Genomic DNA, 18853 nt, shown 5'->3' with positions numbered 1-18853 from the left:
AGAGAGAGAGAGAGAGAGAGAGAGAGAGAGAGAGAGAGAGGGGCGAGAGAGAGGGCGAGAGAGAGGGCGAGAGATGGGGCGAGAGAGAGGGTGAGAGGGCGAGAGGGAGGGGGCGAGAGGGAGGGAGAGAGAGGGCGAGAGAGGGCGAGAGGGAGGGAGAGAGAGAGAGATAGGGCGAGAGGGAGGGAGAGAGAGGGCGAGAGGGAGGGAGAGAGAGAGAGATAGGGCGAGAGGGCGAGAGGGAGGGAGAGAGAGGGAGATGGGGCAAGAGAATGTGAAATAGGGTGAGGACGAGAGAAAGGTAAAGAGCAAAATCAAGAGGGAAAAAAAGGTGAGAGCCAGATCAAAAGAGAAAGAGAGAAGTAGAAAGAGAAAGAGAAAGAGAGAAGTAAGAAAGAGAAAGAGAGAAGTAGAAAGAGAAAGAGAGAAGTAGAAAGAGAAAGAGAAAGAGAAGTAGAAAGAGAAAGAGCGAAGTAGAAAGAGAAAGAGAAAGAGAGAAGTAGAAAGAGAAAGAGAAAGAGAGAGACAGAAAGATACATACCAGTGTGTCAGGGTGAGGAGATTGTGGAGAAGGGCTCAGGAGAAGTGACTTACACGTGGGTCTACGGGGTGCGGTAGAGCCGGAGCTGGTGATAGAGGTGGAGCTCTCCTCCTGTTCATGTGGTTGGTGGTGGGTACGCCGGCTGAGGATAGAGGCAGGCCGCGGGACAGAGGCAGGCCGGGGCAGGGACGACCTTTTTGGGCTCTGCGAACCGCCATCCTGTCAGACACACACAAGCAGGCAGGCACACACACCCACACACACATGCAGGCAGGCACGCATGCAATGCACACACACACATTTAGCTTAGTACAGTAGTTACAGAAGTTAGCAGAGTGCCTAGCTTTATATATTCTTCTTCATACCCTGCCTTGAGAAAGTATTCATTGTTGTGTTACAGCCTGAATTGAAAAATCGATTAAACCAATTTTTTATTTACAAACAATACCCAATAATGACAAGTGAAAACATGTTTTTAGATACTTTTGCAAATGTACAGATATATCTAACTTACAGAAGTATTCACACCCCTGAGTCAATACTTTGTAGAAGCACCTTTGGTCTGTATCAGCTTAATACATCTGGATTTGGGGATTTCTTTTCCCATTCTTCCTTGCAGATTTTCTCAAGCTCTGCTAAGTTAGATGGGGAGCGGCGGTGAACAGCAATCTTCAAGTCTTTACAAAGATGTTCAAGTCTGGGCTTTGGCAGGGCCACTCAAAGACTCACATTCTTCTTCTGAAGCCATTCCAGCGTTGCTTTGACTGTATATTTGGGGTCACTATCCTGTTGGAACATAAATCTTCGCTCCTAGGGATGGTTTTAGACGGGTGATGAGCTATGCCTGGTTTTCCTCAGACATAGCACTTTGCATTCAGGCCAAAGAGTTCAATTTCGGTTTCATCAGACCACAGAATCTTTTGCGTGCCTTTTTGCAAACTCCAGGCATGCCTTTTTCTCAGGAGTGACTTCTGTCTAGCCACTCTCCCGTAAAGCCCAGATTGGTGAAGTGCTGTAGAGACTGTTGTGCTTCTGGCAGGTTCTACCATCTCAGCCAAAGAACTCTGTAGTTCTGTCAGAGTGGTCACCTCCCTGTTCAAGGTCCTTCTTGCTCAGTTGCTCAGTTTGGTCAGACAGCCAGTTCGAGTCTGGGTAGTTACGTATGTTTTCAATTTCCCAATGATGGAGAGCACTGTGCTCTTGGAAATGTTGAACTCTCTTTAAAAGTGGTCACCAACCTTCTCTTGAGTCAAGATCACTTTCTAAGCAACAATGCAAGTCAAGATCTACCGCTCAGATTTTAAAATGAGTGAGATTAATAAATTTAATTTTTTTTACTGGATTGATTGCCTGCATCTGATGTTAAGTCTGAGGGGTGGGAGGGAGCAGCAGTAAGGCTGACTCACCATCCCTCTACTGAGAAAAGGTTATACAGTCATCCAGCTGATGGCAAAACTCAAGTCGCACTGCATTATTTCTGCCTCATGCAACAATTCATTTTGTTCCTCCTATGACCAGAGAAAGTGAGATATTCCTCAATATTAAGAAAGACACAAGCCGCTAATAATAATAATGAAGCAAGCTTATCGGAACACTTTGCTATGCTCATTCATTGCAGCTGGTTGTAGTGCGAGTGGAATTAGGGAGAACACACATTTTATGGCTTAGTAACAATTTAAACATGAACTTACTTATAAAACCAGCAGCTCTTTGCTGTATTCATTGAGTCTCTCTAGTCGTGGTTTCAAATGTTGTGAAATCTCACAGTATCAACTTTGCTGTGCGTTCAAAGCTTATTTTTACAGTCTATGGCTCGAGGAAACTGTGCAGACACAGTGATCTGAGCTATCTGATTGGCCAGCTGTAGGCCTACAGGTGCACTTGATTTGCTCTGCGGGCCTGTCAGGTAGGTGAAGTTCTACCATCAGACATTTAAAATGGTTCAAAATGGGAGCACTTTGCCTTCCTGGCACCAGGGCTGCTGAATCAAGTGCACCTACTGCCAACAACGTGAAGAAAAAATCATAAATAGGAACACAAGGTTAGGTTTTCCACATTAATGTCTGTTTCGACTAGGAATGCCTTGGAGATGGACCAGTCTATCTCGATCGACCGGTTGGTGACCACTGCTCTATTAAAAAAGGATACCCTTCCCCAGATATATGTATGCCTCATCCCAATTCTATCTTTGAGATCTACGGACAGTTCCTTGGACTTCATGCTATAGTTTCTGCTCTGACATCCACTGTCAACTTTTGGACCTTACATAGACAGGTGTGTTTCTTTGTCCAAAAAAAGTATGTCAAAACATTTAAATTAGACCCAGGTCGACTCCAATCAAGTTGTAGCGACATCTCAAGGATGTGTCATAGCAAGTGTCATAGCAAAGGGGTCTGAATCCTTACGTAAATTAGATATCTGTATCTTTCAATTTCAATACATTTACTACAATTTCTAAAAACATGTTTTCACTTTGTCATTATGGGGTATTGTGTGTAGATGGTTGAGACAAAATAATTTATTTAAACCATTTTGAATTCAGGCTTTAAGAAAACAGAATTTGAATAAATCAAGGGGTATGAATAGTATTTGAAGGGACTGTATATTGTTTATTGTTATATATTATTGTATTCATTTACATATGTAAGATCAGTTGATCAGTTCAGGGCCATATGCTAACCTTACCAGGTATATCAGTCTGGGTAGTGTGGTAGAGTCACGAGGCCCACCTGAGGAGGGGCGGGGCCTATCAAGCTCCACCTCCCCCAGCAAGTTCTTTTTAGTGTGGGAGGAGCAGGACGAGTTAGGGCGGGGGGGCTGGAGGGCTCGCGTTTTACAGGTGGGGATCTTTGTTAATGGTGGTGACTGAGTTACAGACAGACAGATGGGAAGAGATGGGTGAGAGAGGGGGGATATGTGTGTGAGAGATGGGTGAGAGAGGGGGGATATGTGTGTGAGAGATGGGTGAGAAACATAGGCTGCAAACCACAGAAGTCATCAGAGGACAAAAAACAATGAAAGTGGAACCAAAAGATGACATGTTGTTGAAAACCAACCAGATTTACACATACACTCCCCTACATATTTATTTGGACAGTGAAGCTAAACCTTTAAATTTGGCTCTATACTCCAGCATGTTGGATGTCACATCAAATGTTTTCAATGAAGCGACAGTACAGAATGTCACCTTAAATTTGAAGGCATTTTACCGTTTAGAAGTGAATGCACTTTATGTATTTAGTCCCCCCATTTGAAGGTTTCATAAGTATTTGGACAAATTCACTGATAGTGTATAACATTTAGTCAAAAGTTTAGTATTGGTCCCATTTTCCTAGCACACAATGACTACATCAAGCTTGTGACTCTACAAACTTGTTGGATGCATTTGTAGTTTGTTTTGGTTGTATTTCGGATTATGTTATGCCCAATAGATATTAATGGCAAATAATGGTTTGTGTCATTTTGAAGTTTGAGTCAAACAGGGAGCCTACTACATGTACTCGATTGAACATGACGTTATTATGATGAGTGTGCTGTACTTACTGAGGCTCTGTCCCGAGACTGTCTAGCTACACTGAGGGGCCGACGACCTTCTGGTACACCCACTGAAGAGAGGAGGTGAGAGAAGAGGAGAGAGAAGGAGAGAGAGAGAGAGAGAGAAGAGGAGAGAGAGGATACGAGAGAGAAGAGGAGAGAGGGAGAGAGAGAGAGAAGAGGAGAGAGGGAGAGAGAGAGAGAAGAGGAGAGAGAGGATACGAGAGAGAAGAGGAGAGAGGGAGACAGTGAGAAGTAGGAGGGGAGGGAGAGAGAGAGAGACAGAGAGAGAGAGAGAGAGAGAGAGAGAGAGAGAGAGAGAAAAGGAAAGAGAGAGAAGAGGGAAGGACAGAGGAGAGTGAGAGAGAAATACAGAGACGGTCTACAGTCAGACATGTGACTGAAAAGTTAGCTTTTCATTGTAACAACCAAATTTCATTTTTTTTATGTAAATGACATGTTATAGAAACTTTCCCCAAACAACAAATCACTTCCTCATCCTCGTTGTGTAGTATTGCAGCCCTGAAAAAACTTGAACAAGGGCTCCAAAAACACCTAAATATGTTTTTTTTAAACCTCAAAGCTCTCAGTATAGTGATCCAGGTCTTTATATGTTGTACACATGGAATTTTGTCATTCCGAACTTTATCTGCAATGTTATATTCAATGTTGTTGCGACTCCAGCGTTCATTCTACAGGTAAATGCCAAAATAAAGGAAACACTGGAGTAAATAAGGGATACAAAGTATATTGAAAGCATGGGGTGCTTCCACACAGGAAGTTACAGACACATGTAGAATCTATACCAAAATGCATTGAAGCTGTTCTGGCGACTCGTGGTGGCCCAACGCAATATCAAGACACTTTGTGTTAGTGTTTCCTTTATTTTGGCAGTTACCTGTAGCAGCAGGCAACACAGAGAATGGAACAGCTGGATATGGGGAACGTCTGGAGTTACTCAAAACAAAATAAAACATTACAGATAAGTGTTAGCCACCAGAAAAGACAGAACAAATATTAGAGCAAATATGGTTAAACTCAAATATACTAATTGGTTAAAAAATATATATATATTTTGGGAAAGTTTTTTTAAATTGGTTTTAAATAAATTATTATATAATTTATATTATATAAACTCTACCAGTCCTATTATAAATAGGACTGGTAGAGTTACGTCACACATGCAGCTAACAAAAATATATGGAAATGTCTGCTCTATTCAAAATTATAACCTATTAATTGCAGCATTACTCCAAAAATGGAAGAGGCAAGTGGAAGGGGAGAAGTTAAGGGACTTGTCTGACGGCCCTGCATTAAAGACCAAATTTGGTTAAAGAAAATTGTGCTAAATAAAAAATATACCAGTTTCATTTAAGGACCAAACATTGACAGCTGTGCCATACAGCTAAATAGTTGGGAAGAGATTTTCGATGTACCCATTCCATGGCACATGGTTTATGAACAGATACACTGAACGACGCTGGAGTCAAAATTCAGTTTTACAATTTAAATGATTTATATAGAATTCTTGCAAACAATAGAATGTTATACAGTGGCAAGAAAAGTTTGTGGATTTCTGCATAAATTGGTCATAAAATGTAATCCTATCTTCATCTAAGTTAACAGTAGACAAACACAGTCTGCTTAAACTTATAACACACAAACAATTATATGTTTTCATGTCTTTATTGAACACACCGTGTAAACATTCACAGTGCAAAAATTATGTGAACCCTTGGATTTAATAACTGTTTGACCCTCCTTTGGCAGCAATAACCTCAACCAAAAGTTTTCTGCAGGTCAAGAGGAATTTTGGACCATTCCCAATTTGTAAGTCGCTCTGGATAAGAGCGTCTGCTAAATGACTTAAATGTAAATGTAATGTAAATGTTTACAAATCTGTTTCAGTTCAGCAATGTTCTTGGGATGTCTGGTGTGAACAGCTCTCTTGAGATCATGCCATAGCATCTCAATCGGGTTGAGGTCAGGACTCTGATTGGGCAACTCCAGAAGAATTTTATTCTGTTGAAGCCATTTTGTTGTTGATTTACTTCCCTGTTCTGGGTCGTTGTGCTGTTGCATCACCCAACTTCGCAGACAGATAACCTTACATTCTTCTGCAAAATGTCTTGATAAACTAGGAAATTCATTTTTCCATCGATGATAGCAAGCTGTCCAGGCCCTGAGGCAGCAAAGCAGCCCCAAACCATGATGCTCCCTTCACCATACTTTACATTTGGGATGAGGTTTTGATGTTGGTGTGCTGTGCCTTTTTTTCTCCACACATAGTGCTGTATGTTCCTTCCAAACAACTCAACTTTAATTTAATCTGTCCACAGAATATTTAGCCAGTAGCGCTGTGGAATATCCAGGTGCTCTTTTGCAAACTTCAGACGTGCAGCATTGTTTTTTTGGACAGCAGTGACTTCTTCCGGGGTGTCCTCCCATGACCACCAATCTTGTTCAGTGTTTTACGTATCGTAGACTCATCAGCAGATATGTTAGCATGTTCCAGAGATTTCTGTAAGTCTTTAGCTGACACTCTAGGATTCTTCTTAACCTCATTGAGCATTATGCTCTGTGCTCTTGCTCTTGCCGTCCTTGGCCAGCTCTCCCGCTATCTCTCTCAGAATGACCTTCTTGATCCAAATCAGTCAGGTTTCAAGACTAGTCATTCAACTGAGACTGCTCTTCTCTGTATCACGGAGGCGCTCCTCACTGCTAAAGCTAACTCTCTCTCCTCTGCTCTCATCCTTCTAGACCTATCGGCTGCCTTCGATACTGTGAACCATCAGATCCTCCTCTCCACCCTCTCCGAGTTGGGCATCTCCGGCGCGGCCCACGCTTGGATTGCGTCCTACCTGACAGGTCGCTCCTACCAGGTGGCGTGGCGAGAATCTGTCTCCTCACCACGCGCTCTCACCACTGGTGTCCCCCAGGGCTCTGTTCTAGGCCCTCTCCTATTCTCGCTATACACCAAGTCACTTGGCTCTGTCATAACCTCACATGGTCTCTCCTATCATTGCTATGCAGACGACACACAATTAATCTTCTCCTTTCCCCCTTCTGATGACCAGGTGGCGAATCGCATCTCTGCATGTCTGGCAGACATATCAGTGTGGATGACGGATCACCACCTCAAGCTGAACCTCGGCAAGACGGAGCTCCTCTTCCTCCCGGGGAAGGACTGCCCGTTCCATGATCTCGCCATCACGGTTGACAACTCCATTGTGTCCTCCTCCCAGAGCGCTAAGAACCTTGGCGTGATCCTGGACAACACCCTGTCGTTCTCAACTAACATCAAGGCGGTGGCCCGTTCCTGTAGGTTCATGCTCTACAACATCCGCAGAGTACGACCCTGCCTCACACAGGAAGCGGCGCAGGTCCTAATCCAGGCACTTGTCATCTCCCGTCTGGATTACTGCAACTCGCTGTTGGCTGGGCTCCCTGCCTGTGCCATTAAACCCCTACAACACATCCAGAATGCCGCAGCCCGTCTGGTGTTCAACCTTCCCAAGTTCTCTCACGTCACCCCGCTCCTCCGCTCTCTCCACTGGCTTCCAGTTGAAGCTCGCATCCACTACAAGACCATGGTGCTTGCCTACGGAGCTGTGAGGGGAACGGCACCTCAGTACCTCCAGGCTCTGATCAGGCCCTACACCCAAACAAGGGCACTGCGTTCATCCACCTCTGGCCTGCTCGCCTCCCTACCACTGAGGAAGTACAGTTCCCGCTCAGCCCAGTCAAAACTGTTCGCTGCGCTGGCCCCCCAATGGTGGAACAAACTCCCTCACGACGCCAGGACAGCGGAGTCAATCACCACCTTCCGGAGACACCTGAAACCCCACCTCTTTAAGGAATACCTAGGATAGGATAAAGTAATCCTTCTCACCCCCCTTAAAAGATTTAGATGCACTATTGTAAAGTGGCTGTTCTACTGGATGTCATAAGGTGAATGCACCAATTTGTAAGTCGCTCTGGATAAGAGCGTCTGCTAAATGACTTACATGTAAATGTAAATGTAAATCTTTGCAGTACGGCCACTCCTAGGGAGAGTAGCAACAGTGCTGAACTTTCTCCATTTATAGACAATTTGTCTTACCGTGGACTGATGAACATCAAGGCTTTTAAAGATACTTTTGTAACCCTTTCCAGGTTTATGCTAGTCAAATAATTCTTAATCTTAGGTTTTCTGAGATCTCTTTTGTTTGAGGCATAGTCCACAGCAGGCAATGCGTCTTGTGAATAACAAACTCACATTTTGTGAGTGTTTTTTATAGGGTGGGGAAGCTCTAACCAACATCTTCAATCTCCTCATTGATTGGACTCCAGGTTAGCTGACTCCTGACTCCAATTAGCTTTTGGAAAAGTCATTAGCTTAGGGGTTCACATACTTTTTCCAACGTACACTGTGAATGTTTAAATTATTTATAAAATAAAGACAAGAAAAATACAATAATTTGTGTGTTATTAGTTTAAGGACAATGTGTTTGCCTATTGTTGTGACTTAGATGAAGATCAGATCAAATTGTATGACCAATTTATGCAGAAATCCAGGTAATTCCAAAGGGTTCACATACTTTTTCTTGCCACTGTATACACGGGGGATACAACCATCCTAAGAGACAGAATCATTAGAACACTTGTTATGTAGCTTGTTTTTGGTCGGAGGTTCAGGAATGGCTGAAGAATTACAACCTTTACCTGGAGCTAAATCTGCAATTAGCACTGCTGGGTGATTTGAAAAGTCATAGTCAAACTATCAATAATATAATAATACTCTTAGCAAAACATTTCATCTTTAATTTACAATCTGTAGAAACTATGAGAATAGAAAGGTTCAGGACTTTTGTGAAACATCACAACACAGTTGAAAAATATATGGCTAATAGAAACGGGATGTTATTCAGAAATAGATGGGAGGGGTTGAGGGGAGCTGAAAGGTGGGCCTAAAAATAACAAAAAATATATTTTTTTAAAAAGATAACTAAGGTAAAATATACTGTGTCCATAAAATGAATTTAGTATGTTTAAGCTGGAAGTTGAAGTCTATTGTTGTCCAATTATGTTTAAGGGAAACTAATATATTAAAAATAATATATATAGCAAAGAATATTCATATTAAAGCTGATCTACCCGTTTAAAAATACAAATAAAACATGGTGGATAAAGTTCGAAATGACACAATTTCATGTGTAAAACGTCTAAAGACCGGCATCACTATACTGAGAGCTTTGCCGTTTCTAAAATGACAGATTTTGTTCAGGTGTTTTTGAGGAAGTGATTTCCTGTTTAAGGGTACGTCTCTCAAAATCATGTGAAATCACATAAAAGATGTCTGGACATTTCTATAACATACAAATAGATATCTGGTTGTAAAAAAAGAAAACTACTCCTTTAAACATTACAACAGAATGACAGCAACACAACAAAACTCTCCCACACGCACACAATAGCTGTGGCTGAAGCACGCCACCCACTCCACAGCCTGTACAAACACAATCTAACTGACAAACTATTGGACAGTTTATTTAAAAATAAATAATTTTACACTGAACAGTGTGTGTATCAAAACATGTTCCAGTTCCTGTCTTCTGTCAACAACTAAGGAAAACTTTGTGAGAGGTAATTTAGCCCTAAATCGGGTACAGTACTGTATAATTACACTGTATTACTGTATACAATGAGGGAATTGGCTGAGACCCTATTCAAGCTGCTAGAGAAAAGGCCTTTCTCCAATGCTTTGGAAGAAAATCATAGAGAATATAATATTTTGCACTACATAAGTGCACCTCCCATCCCACCCTCTATCTCACCCCCTGAACGATTTAATTATGGCAATGCAGCAATTTAGAAAGATTATGGAATAGTAGAGAGCGACTTAGAGTTACAAAAGTTTGGACACACCTACTCATTCAAGGGTTTTTCTTTATTTTTACTATTTTCTACATTGTAGAATAATAGTGGAGACATCAGCACTATGAAATAACACATATGGAATCATGTAGTAAGCAAAAAAAAATGTCAAACAAATATATTTTAGATTTTAGATTCTTCAAAGTAGCCACCCTTATGGTAGTAAGTGCCAGGTGCACCGGTTTGAGTGTGTCAAGAACTGCAACGTGGCTGGGTTTTTCAAACACAACAGTATCCTTGTGTGTATTAAGAATGGTCCACCACCCAAAGGACATCCAGAAAACTTGTCACAACTGTGAGAAGCACTGGAGTCAGGGCCAGCATCCCTGTGTAAAGCTTTTCCGGCACCTGGTAGAGTCCAAGCCCCGACGAAGTAAGGCTGTTCTGAGGGCAAACGGGGAGCAACTCAACTGTTCCTAATGTTTTGTACACTCAGTGAATATCTATGTTGTGGAAGATCTCTGTCAGATGCGGTACACCAATATCTGAGAGCTGCCGAACTACCAGTTGATTGGCAACCACTACAGTTTTCAGGTGTAAGTTTAAGAGGCTGTGGTTACATCCTATATGGCACCCTGTTCACTAGGGGCTCTGGTCAAAAGTAGTGCACTATATAGGGAATATGGTGCCATTTGGGACTAATACTGTCCTGCTCTGGGGAAATGCTGGGAGAACACACTTATTTCACTGTAGTTCTTTCACAGCAAACAAGTTGCAATCATTACAAAGGTTAAAAAGAGACCGATAAAGTTAGGCGAGAGGGTAAGAGATGGAGAATCTGTTAAATACAGAGAGAAAGAGAGAAAAATGTACACAAACAGTTGAAGTCAGAAGTGTACATACACCAAATACATTTAAACTACATTTTTCCCAATTCCTGACATTCAATCCTAGTATAAATGTATTGTCTTAGGTCAGTTAGGATCCCCAATTTATTTTAAGAATGTGAAATGTCAGAATAATAGTAGAGAGAATGATTTATTTCAGCTTTTATTTCTTTCATCACATTCCCAGTGGGTCAGACGTTTATATACTCAATTAGTATTTGGTAGCATTGCCTTTAAATTGTTTAACTTGGGCCAAACGTTTCGGTTAGCCTTCCACAAGCTACCCACAATAAGTTGGGTGAATTCTGGCCCATTCCTCCTGACAGAGCTGGTGTAACAGTCAGGTTTGTAGGCCTCCTTGTTCGCACACACTTTTTCAGTTCTGCCCACAAGTTCTCTATAGGATTGAGGTCAGGGCTTTATGATGGCCACTACAGTACCTTGACTTGTTGTCCTTATGCCATTTTGCCACAACTTTGGAAGTATGCTTGGGGTCATTGTCCATTTGGAAGACTCATTTGCGACCAAGCTTTTACTTCCTGATTGATGTCTTGAGATGTTGCTTTAATATATCCACATAATTTTCCTCCTCATAATGCCATCTATTTTGTGAAGTGCACCAGTCCCTCCTGCAGCAAAGCACCCCCACAACATGATGCTGCCACCCCCATGCTTCAAGGTTGGGATGGTGTTCTTCGGCTTGCAAACCTCCCCCTTTTTCCTCCAAACATAACAATGGTCATTATGGCCAAACAGTTCTATTTTTGATTCATCAGACCAGAGGAAATTTCTCCAAAAAGTACAATCTTTGTCCCCATGTGCAGTTGCAAACCGTAGTCTGGCTTTTTTATGGCAGTTTTGGAGCAGTGGCTTCTTCCTTGCTGAGCGGCCTTTCAGGTTATGTCGACATAGGACTCGTTTAACTGTGGATATAGATACTTTTGTACCTGTTTCCTCCAGCATCTTCACAAGGTCCTTTGCTGTTGTTCTGGGATTGATTTGCACTTTTCACACAAAGGTACATTCATCTCCAGGAGACAGAACGTGTCTCCTTCCTGAACGGTATGACGGCTGTGTGGTCCCATGGTGTTTATACTTGCGTACTGTTGTTTGTACAGTTGTTGTTGTTCGTACCTTTAGGCGTTTGGAAATAGCTCCCAAGGATGAACCAGACTTGTGGAGGTCTACAATTTTTTTTCTGAGGTCTTGGCTGATTTCTTTTGATGTTCCCGTGATATCAAGCAGACACTGAGTTTGAAGGTAGGCCTTGAAATACATCCACAGGTACACCTAAAATTGACTCAAATGATGTCAATTAGCCTATCAGAAGCTTCTAAAGCCATGACATCATTTTCCCGAAGCTGTTTAAAGGCACAGTCAACATAGTGTATGTAAACTTCTGACCCACTGGAATTGTGATACAGTGAATTATAAGTGAAATAATCTGTCTGTAAACAATTGTTGGAAAAATGACTTGTGTCATACACAAAGTAGATGTCCTAACCGAGTTGCAAAAACTATAGTTTGTTAACAAGAAATTTGAGGATTAGTTGAAAAAGGAGTTTTAATGACTCCAACCTAAGTGTATGTAAACTTCCAACTTCAACTGTAGCTCTGAAGCAGTAACATTACATTACCAAACAAACCATCTCCCAGAAAAGAGAAACCCAGAATGAACATGGGAGCTGAGGAGAAGAAAGATGCAATTCAAAGTAAATAGCAAATAATAAATGAAATCCAAAAAGTTGAGCGACTGACTGTTCACAACAAGCACATTTGAAAAATGAAGTCAAATGAAAAATGTATAACAAATGAGTTTATTCTAATAAAATGCAAACACTGAACATGACAAATTAACTAACAAATGAGACAGAATAAAAATGTTTAGATAAACAAAATCATTTAGCAAAATGTAACAAAAATAGAAGCTTCAAACAACTGTAAGGATGAGGCTAATGTCAAGTACTTTGTGAAACTGCTGATGGAAAAATGGCTTCATTAATACATTTGATTTATTGATGAGATGAGAATGTTGATATTTGCAGCCACATTGCAGAAGCCTCCCTGGCCCAGCCAGCGGGACATTCCAAATGGCACACTATTTCCTAATTAGTGAGCTACTTTTGACCGTGCCCTACAGGCCCTATAGAGAATAGGGTGCCATTTGGGACGAAACCCAGGAGTGGTTGGTCACCTGTAGGTTTCCTCCTAGCACAGGGGTGGGGTTGGGGCTGGGCGGGACTTGGGTGTCGGACCGCAGTAGGCTTTAACACACTCTTCCGGGATGGAGAGGAGCGCGTCTCTGCTTTCTTAGTCAGATCAGTCTTCTTGTTCACGGCTAGGAGAAGGATGAGGTAGACACATAGTCAAAGAGAAAAAAATGACGAATGTACAAGTAGCATCAGAAAGAAGAGTGAGAGATAGTGAAAGAGAGAAAAGGACATAGTGTGGCACAAAGGTTTGGTAGTACAGACACCCACCAAGGAAGGCTCTCTGAATGCCAGTTAACATTCTTCTGAGATCTTAAAGGCTTTTAAAGATGATAATATTTGACAATTACAATGAAAGAGAATAACAAAATCTGTCAATTAATAATATATAACTACAAAGAACTATATAGAAATGTTTTTAATTATTGGTTTCCCAGACACATATCCAGCCTTGTCCTGGACTATAAAGCTATTTAAATCGAGATTCTCCACTGAAGTATCTGGGAATCTGGCTCTCTAGAGTAACAAACTGAATGGAGATCTACACCACTTCAAATCAAAGAGAATTTAATAATCTGTCAATTAATAATGTATAACTACAAATCATTTACAAAAATAAAATAAATAGAGTAACAAAATGATTTGGAGAGATACTGTAGTTCTGAACCTTTTTTCTTCTTGATGTCTTCCCTGGGGATACAGACAGTCTCCTTGCGGACGGGTTTCCGTTCAGGGGTGGAGACGCACCCCTCGCGCCCCCTCACACGCCCACTTTTAGCCTTGGGCTTCACTGGCTGCTTTTCCTGCTTCTGCTGCTGGAGAGTCTTGTACTTCTTGACTGGTGGGACTGGGACCCGGTCGGCTCTCAGGGGCTCGATCTGCTCGGCAGCCATGCTCATGTCATCATCCACATCTACAGTGGAGAGATCTAGGTACAAAACAGACATGGTAAGGTCATCATCATGCAGTAGTACTATGGAAACAACACAAAATATGGCCATAACACTCATAAATTGGATAAAACAGTGTTGATGTGTAAGTCTCCACTGTGAAAATATTGTAATAAACATGAACAGGTATCAGATCCATATATTTCAAGAAACTAAGCGTTTATCCCATCTCCCTACTTCAAAGAAGAGGCATTTCTTGGGTGCGATGAGCCAAGTAAAGCCTCCCCCCGGCCAAACCCTCCCGTAACTCAGACGACACTGGGCCAATCATGGCCGGTCGTGATACAGCCTGGGATCGAACCCAGGTCTGTAGATGCAGTGCCTTGGACCGCTGCACCTCCTCGGGAGGCCTAAAATCATGTATTTTTTATATAGTTTGTGTTTACTACAGATGGTAATGTGAAGAACAACATGACTAAGATATCAGATTAGGATATAGGCCAAGGACTAGATAAAGTGTATTTTTAAGACTACTTTTTGCTACTACATTCACCACTTTTAGTCTTGAAATCTTTGGTTGTTTCCTAAAATGTGCATCCTTAAAGGACATGGGAGGGGCTACGGCTTAAGATGTGTGAACGATGCTAAATGGGTGTAGACAAAGAAGAGCTCTCCAGTAGGTGTACCAAAACATTAACGGGCCATTTTTTTTAAAGTGAGGTAACAAATGTATCAACTTTCAAAGCAGAATAGCTCTGAGTCTCTAGTTTTATCCAATGTAAAAAAAACACCATTACAAATGTTGCTACATTGGACCGAATCGAGACGGTCACATATTGACTATACTATTGCATTTCTCTAACCACTGATTATATTATTATTTGTGGTCATTAAACATGTAATTTATCTGTCATTGAAACATGTATTATTGGATTATAACAGAGAGAAATCTCACCTTGAGTATCGACCCAAGAGCTGTCTAGGATGGAGTCGTCCATGGTGGTCTCGTCTCTGTCGTAGCTCTCTGTCTGTCCCTCGGTCTCCAACTGCACCTCCTTCTCTGGGGAGGCCTGCACCTCCTTCTCAAGGACCTCCTCTGAGACATCCCCCACCTCCTCTAGACTAGCTGCCTCCATGATCTCCACCTCCTGGGACTCCTCCTCCTCCTCCTCTGGTGTCTCAGGCTCGGGCGGAGCGGAAAAACGCACACTGTGTCCTGGCTCCTCACCCTCGTCGATGGTCTGGACTACAGTGATGAAGTCATCTTCTACAGTCACCACTGACTCTATGGCAGCTCTGGGTTCTGGAACATCAATCAACGCTGCTCCTGCCCCTGCCAGAACTTCACAATCTTCCTCCTCCTCTTCCTCCTTGTTTGTCATTCTATCCTTCTCAACCTTCTCTTCTTTCTCTACAGGCATTGATGGTTTTATCTTTATCATGATTTCATCTGGTTCCACTGCCTGCTCTGTATCCTCCTCCTCCCCCTCTACCTTTTTATTTTCTTCCATGGTCCTCTCTTTGACCTCTACAACCTGCTCCTTCAGCTCCTCTTTGCTAACTTTCTCATTGTCTTCTTCTGTGGTGCTCACACCACCACCTGACACAGATGGAGACGTCGTCATGACGTCAATCTTTGTTGGCGTTGTCTGACCTCCATTCTGTTTAGGTTTCTCTATTTCCGTAACTGAAACCTTTTCTTCTTCTGTGGTGCTCACACCATCACATGACACAGATGGAGAAGTCACCATGATGTCAACCTTGGTTGGTGTGGTCTGACCTCCATTCTGTTTAGGTTTCTCTATTTCCGTAACTGAAACCTTTTCTTCTTCTGTGGTGCTCACACCACCACCTGACACAGAGGGAGACGTCACCATGACGTCAAGCTTTGTTGGTGTTGTCTGACCTCCCGTCTGTTTAGGTTTCTCTGTCTCCATAACTGAAATCTTGTCTTCTTCTGTGGTGCTCACACCATCACCTGACACAGATGGAGAAGTCACCATGATGTCAACCTTGGTTGGTGTGGTCTGACCTCCTGTTTGTTTAGGTTTCTCTATTTCCGTAACTGGAACCTTGTCTTCTTCTGTGGTGCTCACACAATCACCTGACACAGATGGAGAAGTCACCATGATGTCAACCTTGGTTGGTGTGGTCTGACCTCCTGTCTGTTTAGGTTTCTCTATTTCCGTAACTGGAACCTTGTCTTCTTCTGTGGTGCTCACACAATCACCTGACACAGATGGAGAAGTCACCATGATGTCAACCTTGGTTGGTGTGGTCTGACCTCCCGTCTGTTTAGGTTTCTCTATTTCCATAACTGGAACCTTTTCTTCTTCTGTGGTGCTCACACAATCACCTGACACAGATGGAGAAGTAACCATGATGTCAACCTTGGTTGGCGTTGTCTGACCTCCCGTCTGTTTAGGTTTCTCTATTTCCATAACTGGAATATTTTCTTCTTCTGTGGTGCTCACACCATCACCTGACACAGATGGAGAAGTTACCATGATGTCAACCTTGGTTGGCGTTGTCTGACCTCCCGTCTGTTTAGGTTTCTCTATTTCCATAACTGGAATATTTTCTTCTTCTGTGGTGCTCACACCATCACCTGACACAGATGGAGAAGTTACCATGATGTCAACCTTCGTTGGCGTTGTCTGACCTCCATTCTGTTTAGGTTTCTCTGTCTCCATAACAGGAACTGTATCTTCTTCTGTGGTGCTCACACCATCACCTGACACAGATGGAGACGTTGCCATGACGTCAAGCTTTGTTGGTGTTGTCTGACCTCCTGTCTGCTTAGGTTTCTCTGTCTCCGTAACTAAAACCTTGTCCTCTTCTGTGGTGCTCGAACCACCAACTGACACAGATGGAGACAATCCCATGATGTCAACCTTCTTTGGTGTTGTCTGACCTTCCGTCTGTTTAGGTTTCTCTGTCTCCGTAACTGAAACATTGTCTTCTTCTGTGGTACTCTCCACAGAGGAGGCTGGGGAGGGCCTAACGGGCCTGCCGATCCTGTCCTTGGCAACTCCAGTCAGTTGGTAGACGTCTTCAGCATCCACCTCCTCGTATGCCTCCTGGTGCACCAGGAACTTGTCCTTCACCTTCTCCCTGAGCTCCTGCAGCTCCCGCTCCTCCTCCATGCTCAGGGGCCTGTCCTCCATCTCCAGCCGGCGGATCTGCCTCTCATAGGCAGCCATCTCAGCATCTGTCTCGGGTCCGTTGTCTCCTAGCTTCTCCTCCTCTTCCAGGGTAACCGTCACTGTAGGAGTTACAAAGGACTCGGCTGACTTCACAGCTGAAGCTGGTTTGTCTTTTTGGTTTTCCATGGAAGCATTTTCATGGCTGATCTTTTTGTTGTCTTTTTCCTCTGAAGCTGAATCCTCCTGTCCCATTTGTTTGGTTTCTTCTTTTTCTTTGGAACCGGCGCTCTCAGCTAACTGACTGGTCTTGTCGTCTTCGGCTAGTTTGTCTCTGGCATCGATTTTCAGTTTCTCCTCCGCCATCTTTTCCTCCAGAGCCATAGGGGTAAAGCGCTGGGGCGGGGAGTCAATGGGACTATGGAGGTCAGCAGGGGAAGGCATGGGCCCTGAGTACTCACTGAACACACAGTAACCCAACTCCTCCAGCTGGCTCTCACTCTTGGCAAGACTCTGGTTCTGACTCTGGTCCCCCAGAACCAGGTTAGCCAGGGAGTCGCTGCCAAGGACTTGGGCGTCCACAGGGACAGACTTCCTCCTCATGATCTCAGGGTCAGTGTTCTCAGAAGCCAGTCTCGACCTGCTGCCCGCAAGGTCCAGCATTTCAGGTAGGTCAGGAGCCATGACTGTCCCGTTTTTGTAGTAGTATTTGGGTGGGAAGGGAGATTCTGGGGACTCTGACCCCTGGGGGCTGGTCTTTTCACCGGGGGTCTCTGTTGCTGTGTTGTGGGGAGGAGATGAAGAGTCGGACGTGACTGAGGCTGCCGTCTCCAGGATCAGGGGACGGAAGGGTGGTGGCTCCTTCTCCACAGATGGGATGGTGACTGGGAGATAGTTGGCAGACTCCTCCAGACTGCCGCTGGTAAAAGACATGATATCCGTGGCCAGTGGGGAGAAGTTTCTAGGTCGTCCATGACCACTGGGATCCATTGATCCAATCGTTATGTTGAGAGAGTAGCTTCTTTGATCCAGGGCCAGCTTCCCAGGAGACAGCCTACATTCGTTACTCCTGTCCAGGGCCGGTAAGGTCTCCTTTTGATCTCCCATCGTGTCTGATTTCTCTTCCACTGACTGTGTTTGTGCCAGCATGCTGTAGTTGATCTCAAGGGGTGACGGAACTGTTGGGGAACTGCTCCCTAAGACCTTCTCTTCTCCTGCGGTGCTCAGTTCATAATAACCTTCTGCTTGAACCCCCTTGGATCCCTCATCTGGCTTCAGGGCCGAAGTCTCGAAATAAGCTGACATGCCCGATTTGTCTTTGTTAGAGTCAGATGGCACATCTTGTCCTTGACCTTGGTCTCCAGCTGTAGTGAACCCAGACCCTGAATCCGACGTGAGGTTACTGGACTCAAGAACCTCCACTGACGGCTGCTTCTCTGAGACTGTTTTAGGTTCATCCAGTATAGACATTTTGCTAAGCTCTTTGGCTTGGCTCTGGCTGTTTGAAGGTAAAGGGGACAGAGAAGGGGAAGGGGAAGCCATGTCCGTTTTGGGGATCAGGGGTGCTGCTGTGTGGTCCCTGCTGAGGAAAGCTGGACTCTCTTGTTCAGTGAAGTCTGGGCTGAGGGATCCACTCCTCTCGCTGTCTGGTTTGTCCGTGTCCATCTTCAAGGCTGTAAGTTAAATCTTTAATAGTTTGTTTGGTTTTGCTTCAACATTCAGCTATTAAAGGTAGGCTACTTTGTTTTAGGTCAGCCATTTTAACCAGGGCCAGCCATACTATCACAGACAC

General features: G+C 43.5%; 1 protein-coding gene across 23 annotated transcripts in view; it reads right to left on the bottom strand.

Moving 5' to 3' along the window:
* LOC118385851 (microtubule-associated protein 2-like) overlaps positions 1 to 18853 on the bottom strand; it is a 170954-nt gene that overhangs the window by 24740 nt on the left and 127361 nt on the right. For 20 of the 23 annotated variants that reach the window (XM_052522665.1, XM_052522666.1, XM_052522674.1 and 17 more), the window contains 6 exons: positions 14874 to 18734; positions 13696 to 13956; positions 13013 to 13156; positions 4085 to 4146; positions 3227 to 3406; positions 595 to 760 (listed from right to left, as the gene is read on the bottom strand). In XM_052522665.1, coding sequence (XP_052378625.1) covers positions 595 to 760; positions 3227 to 3406; positions 4085 to 4146; positions 13013 to 13156; positions 13696 to 13956; positions 14874 to 18734 — 4674 coding nt within the window. The remainder of the gene's footprint in view (positions 1 to 594; positions 761 to 3226; positions 3407 to 4084; positions 4147 to 13012; positions 13157 to 13695; positions 13957 to 14873; positions 18735 to 18853) is intronic. The other 3 variants (XM_052522679.1, XM_052522686.1, XM_052522675.1) reach the window with 2 other exon arrangements.

Source organism: Oncorhynchus keta, chromosome 7 (genome assembly GCF_023373465.1).
Source record: "Oncorhynchus keta strain PuntledgeMale-10-30-2019 chromosome 7, Oket_V2, whole genome shotgun sequence".
NCBI lineage: Eukaryota > Metazoa > Chordata > Actinopteri > Salmoniformes > Salmonidae > Oncorhynchus > Oncorhynchus keta.
Note: the sequence above shows the minus strand (reverse complement) of the source record. Positions and strands in the feature narration are given on the sequence as shown.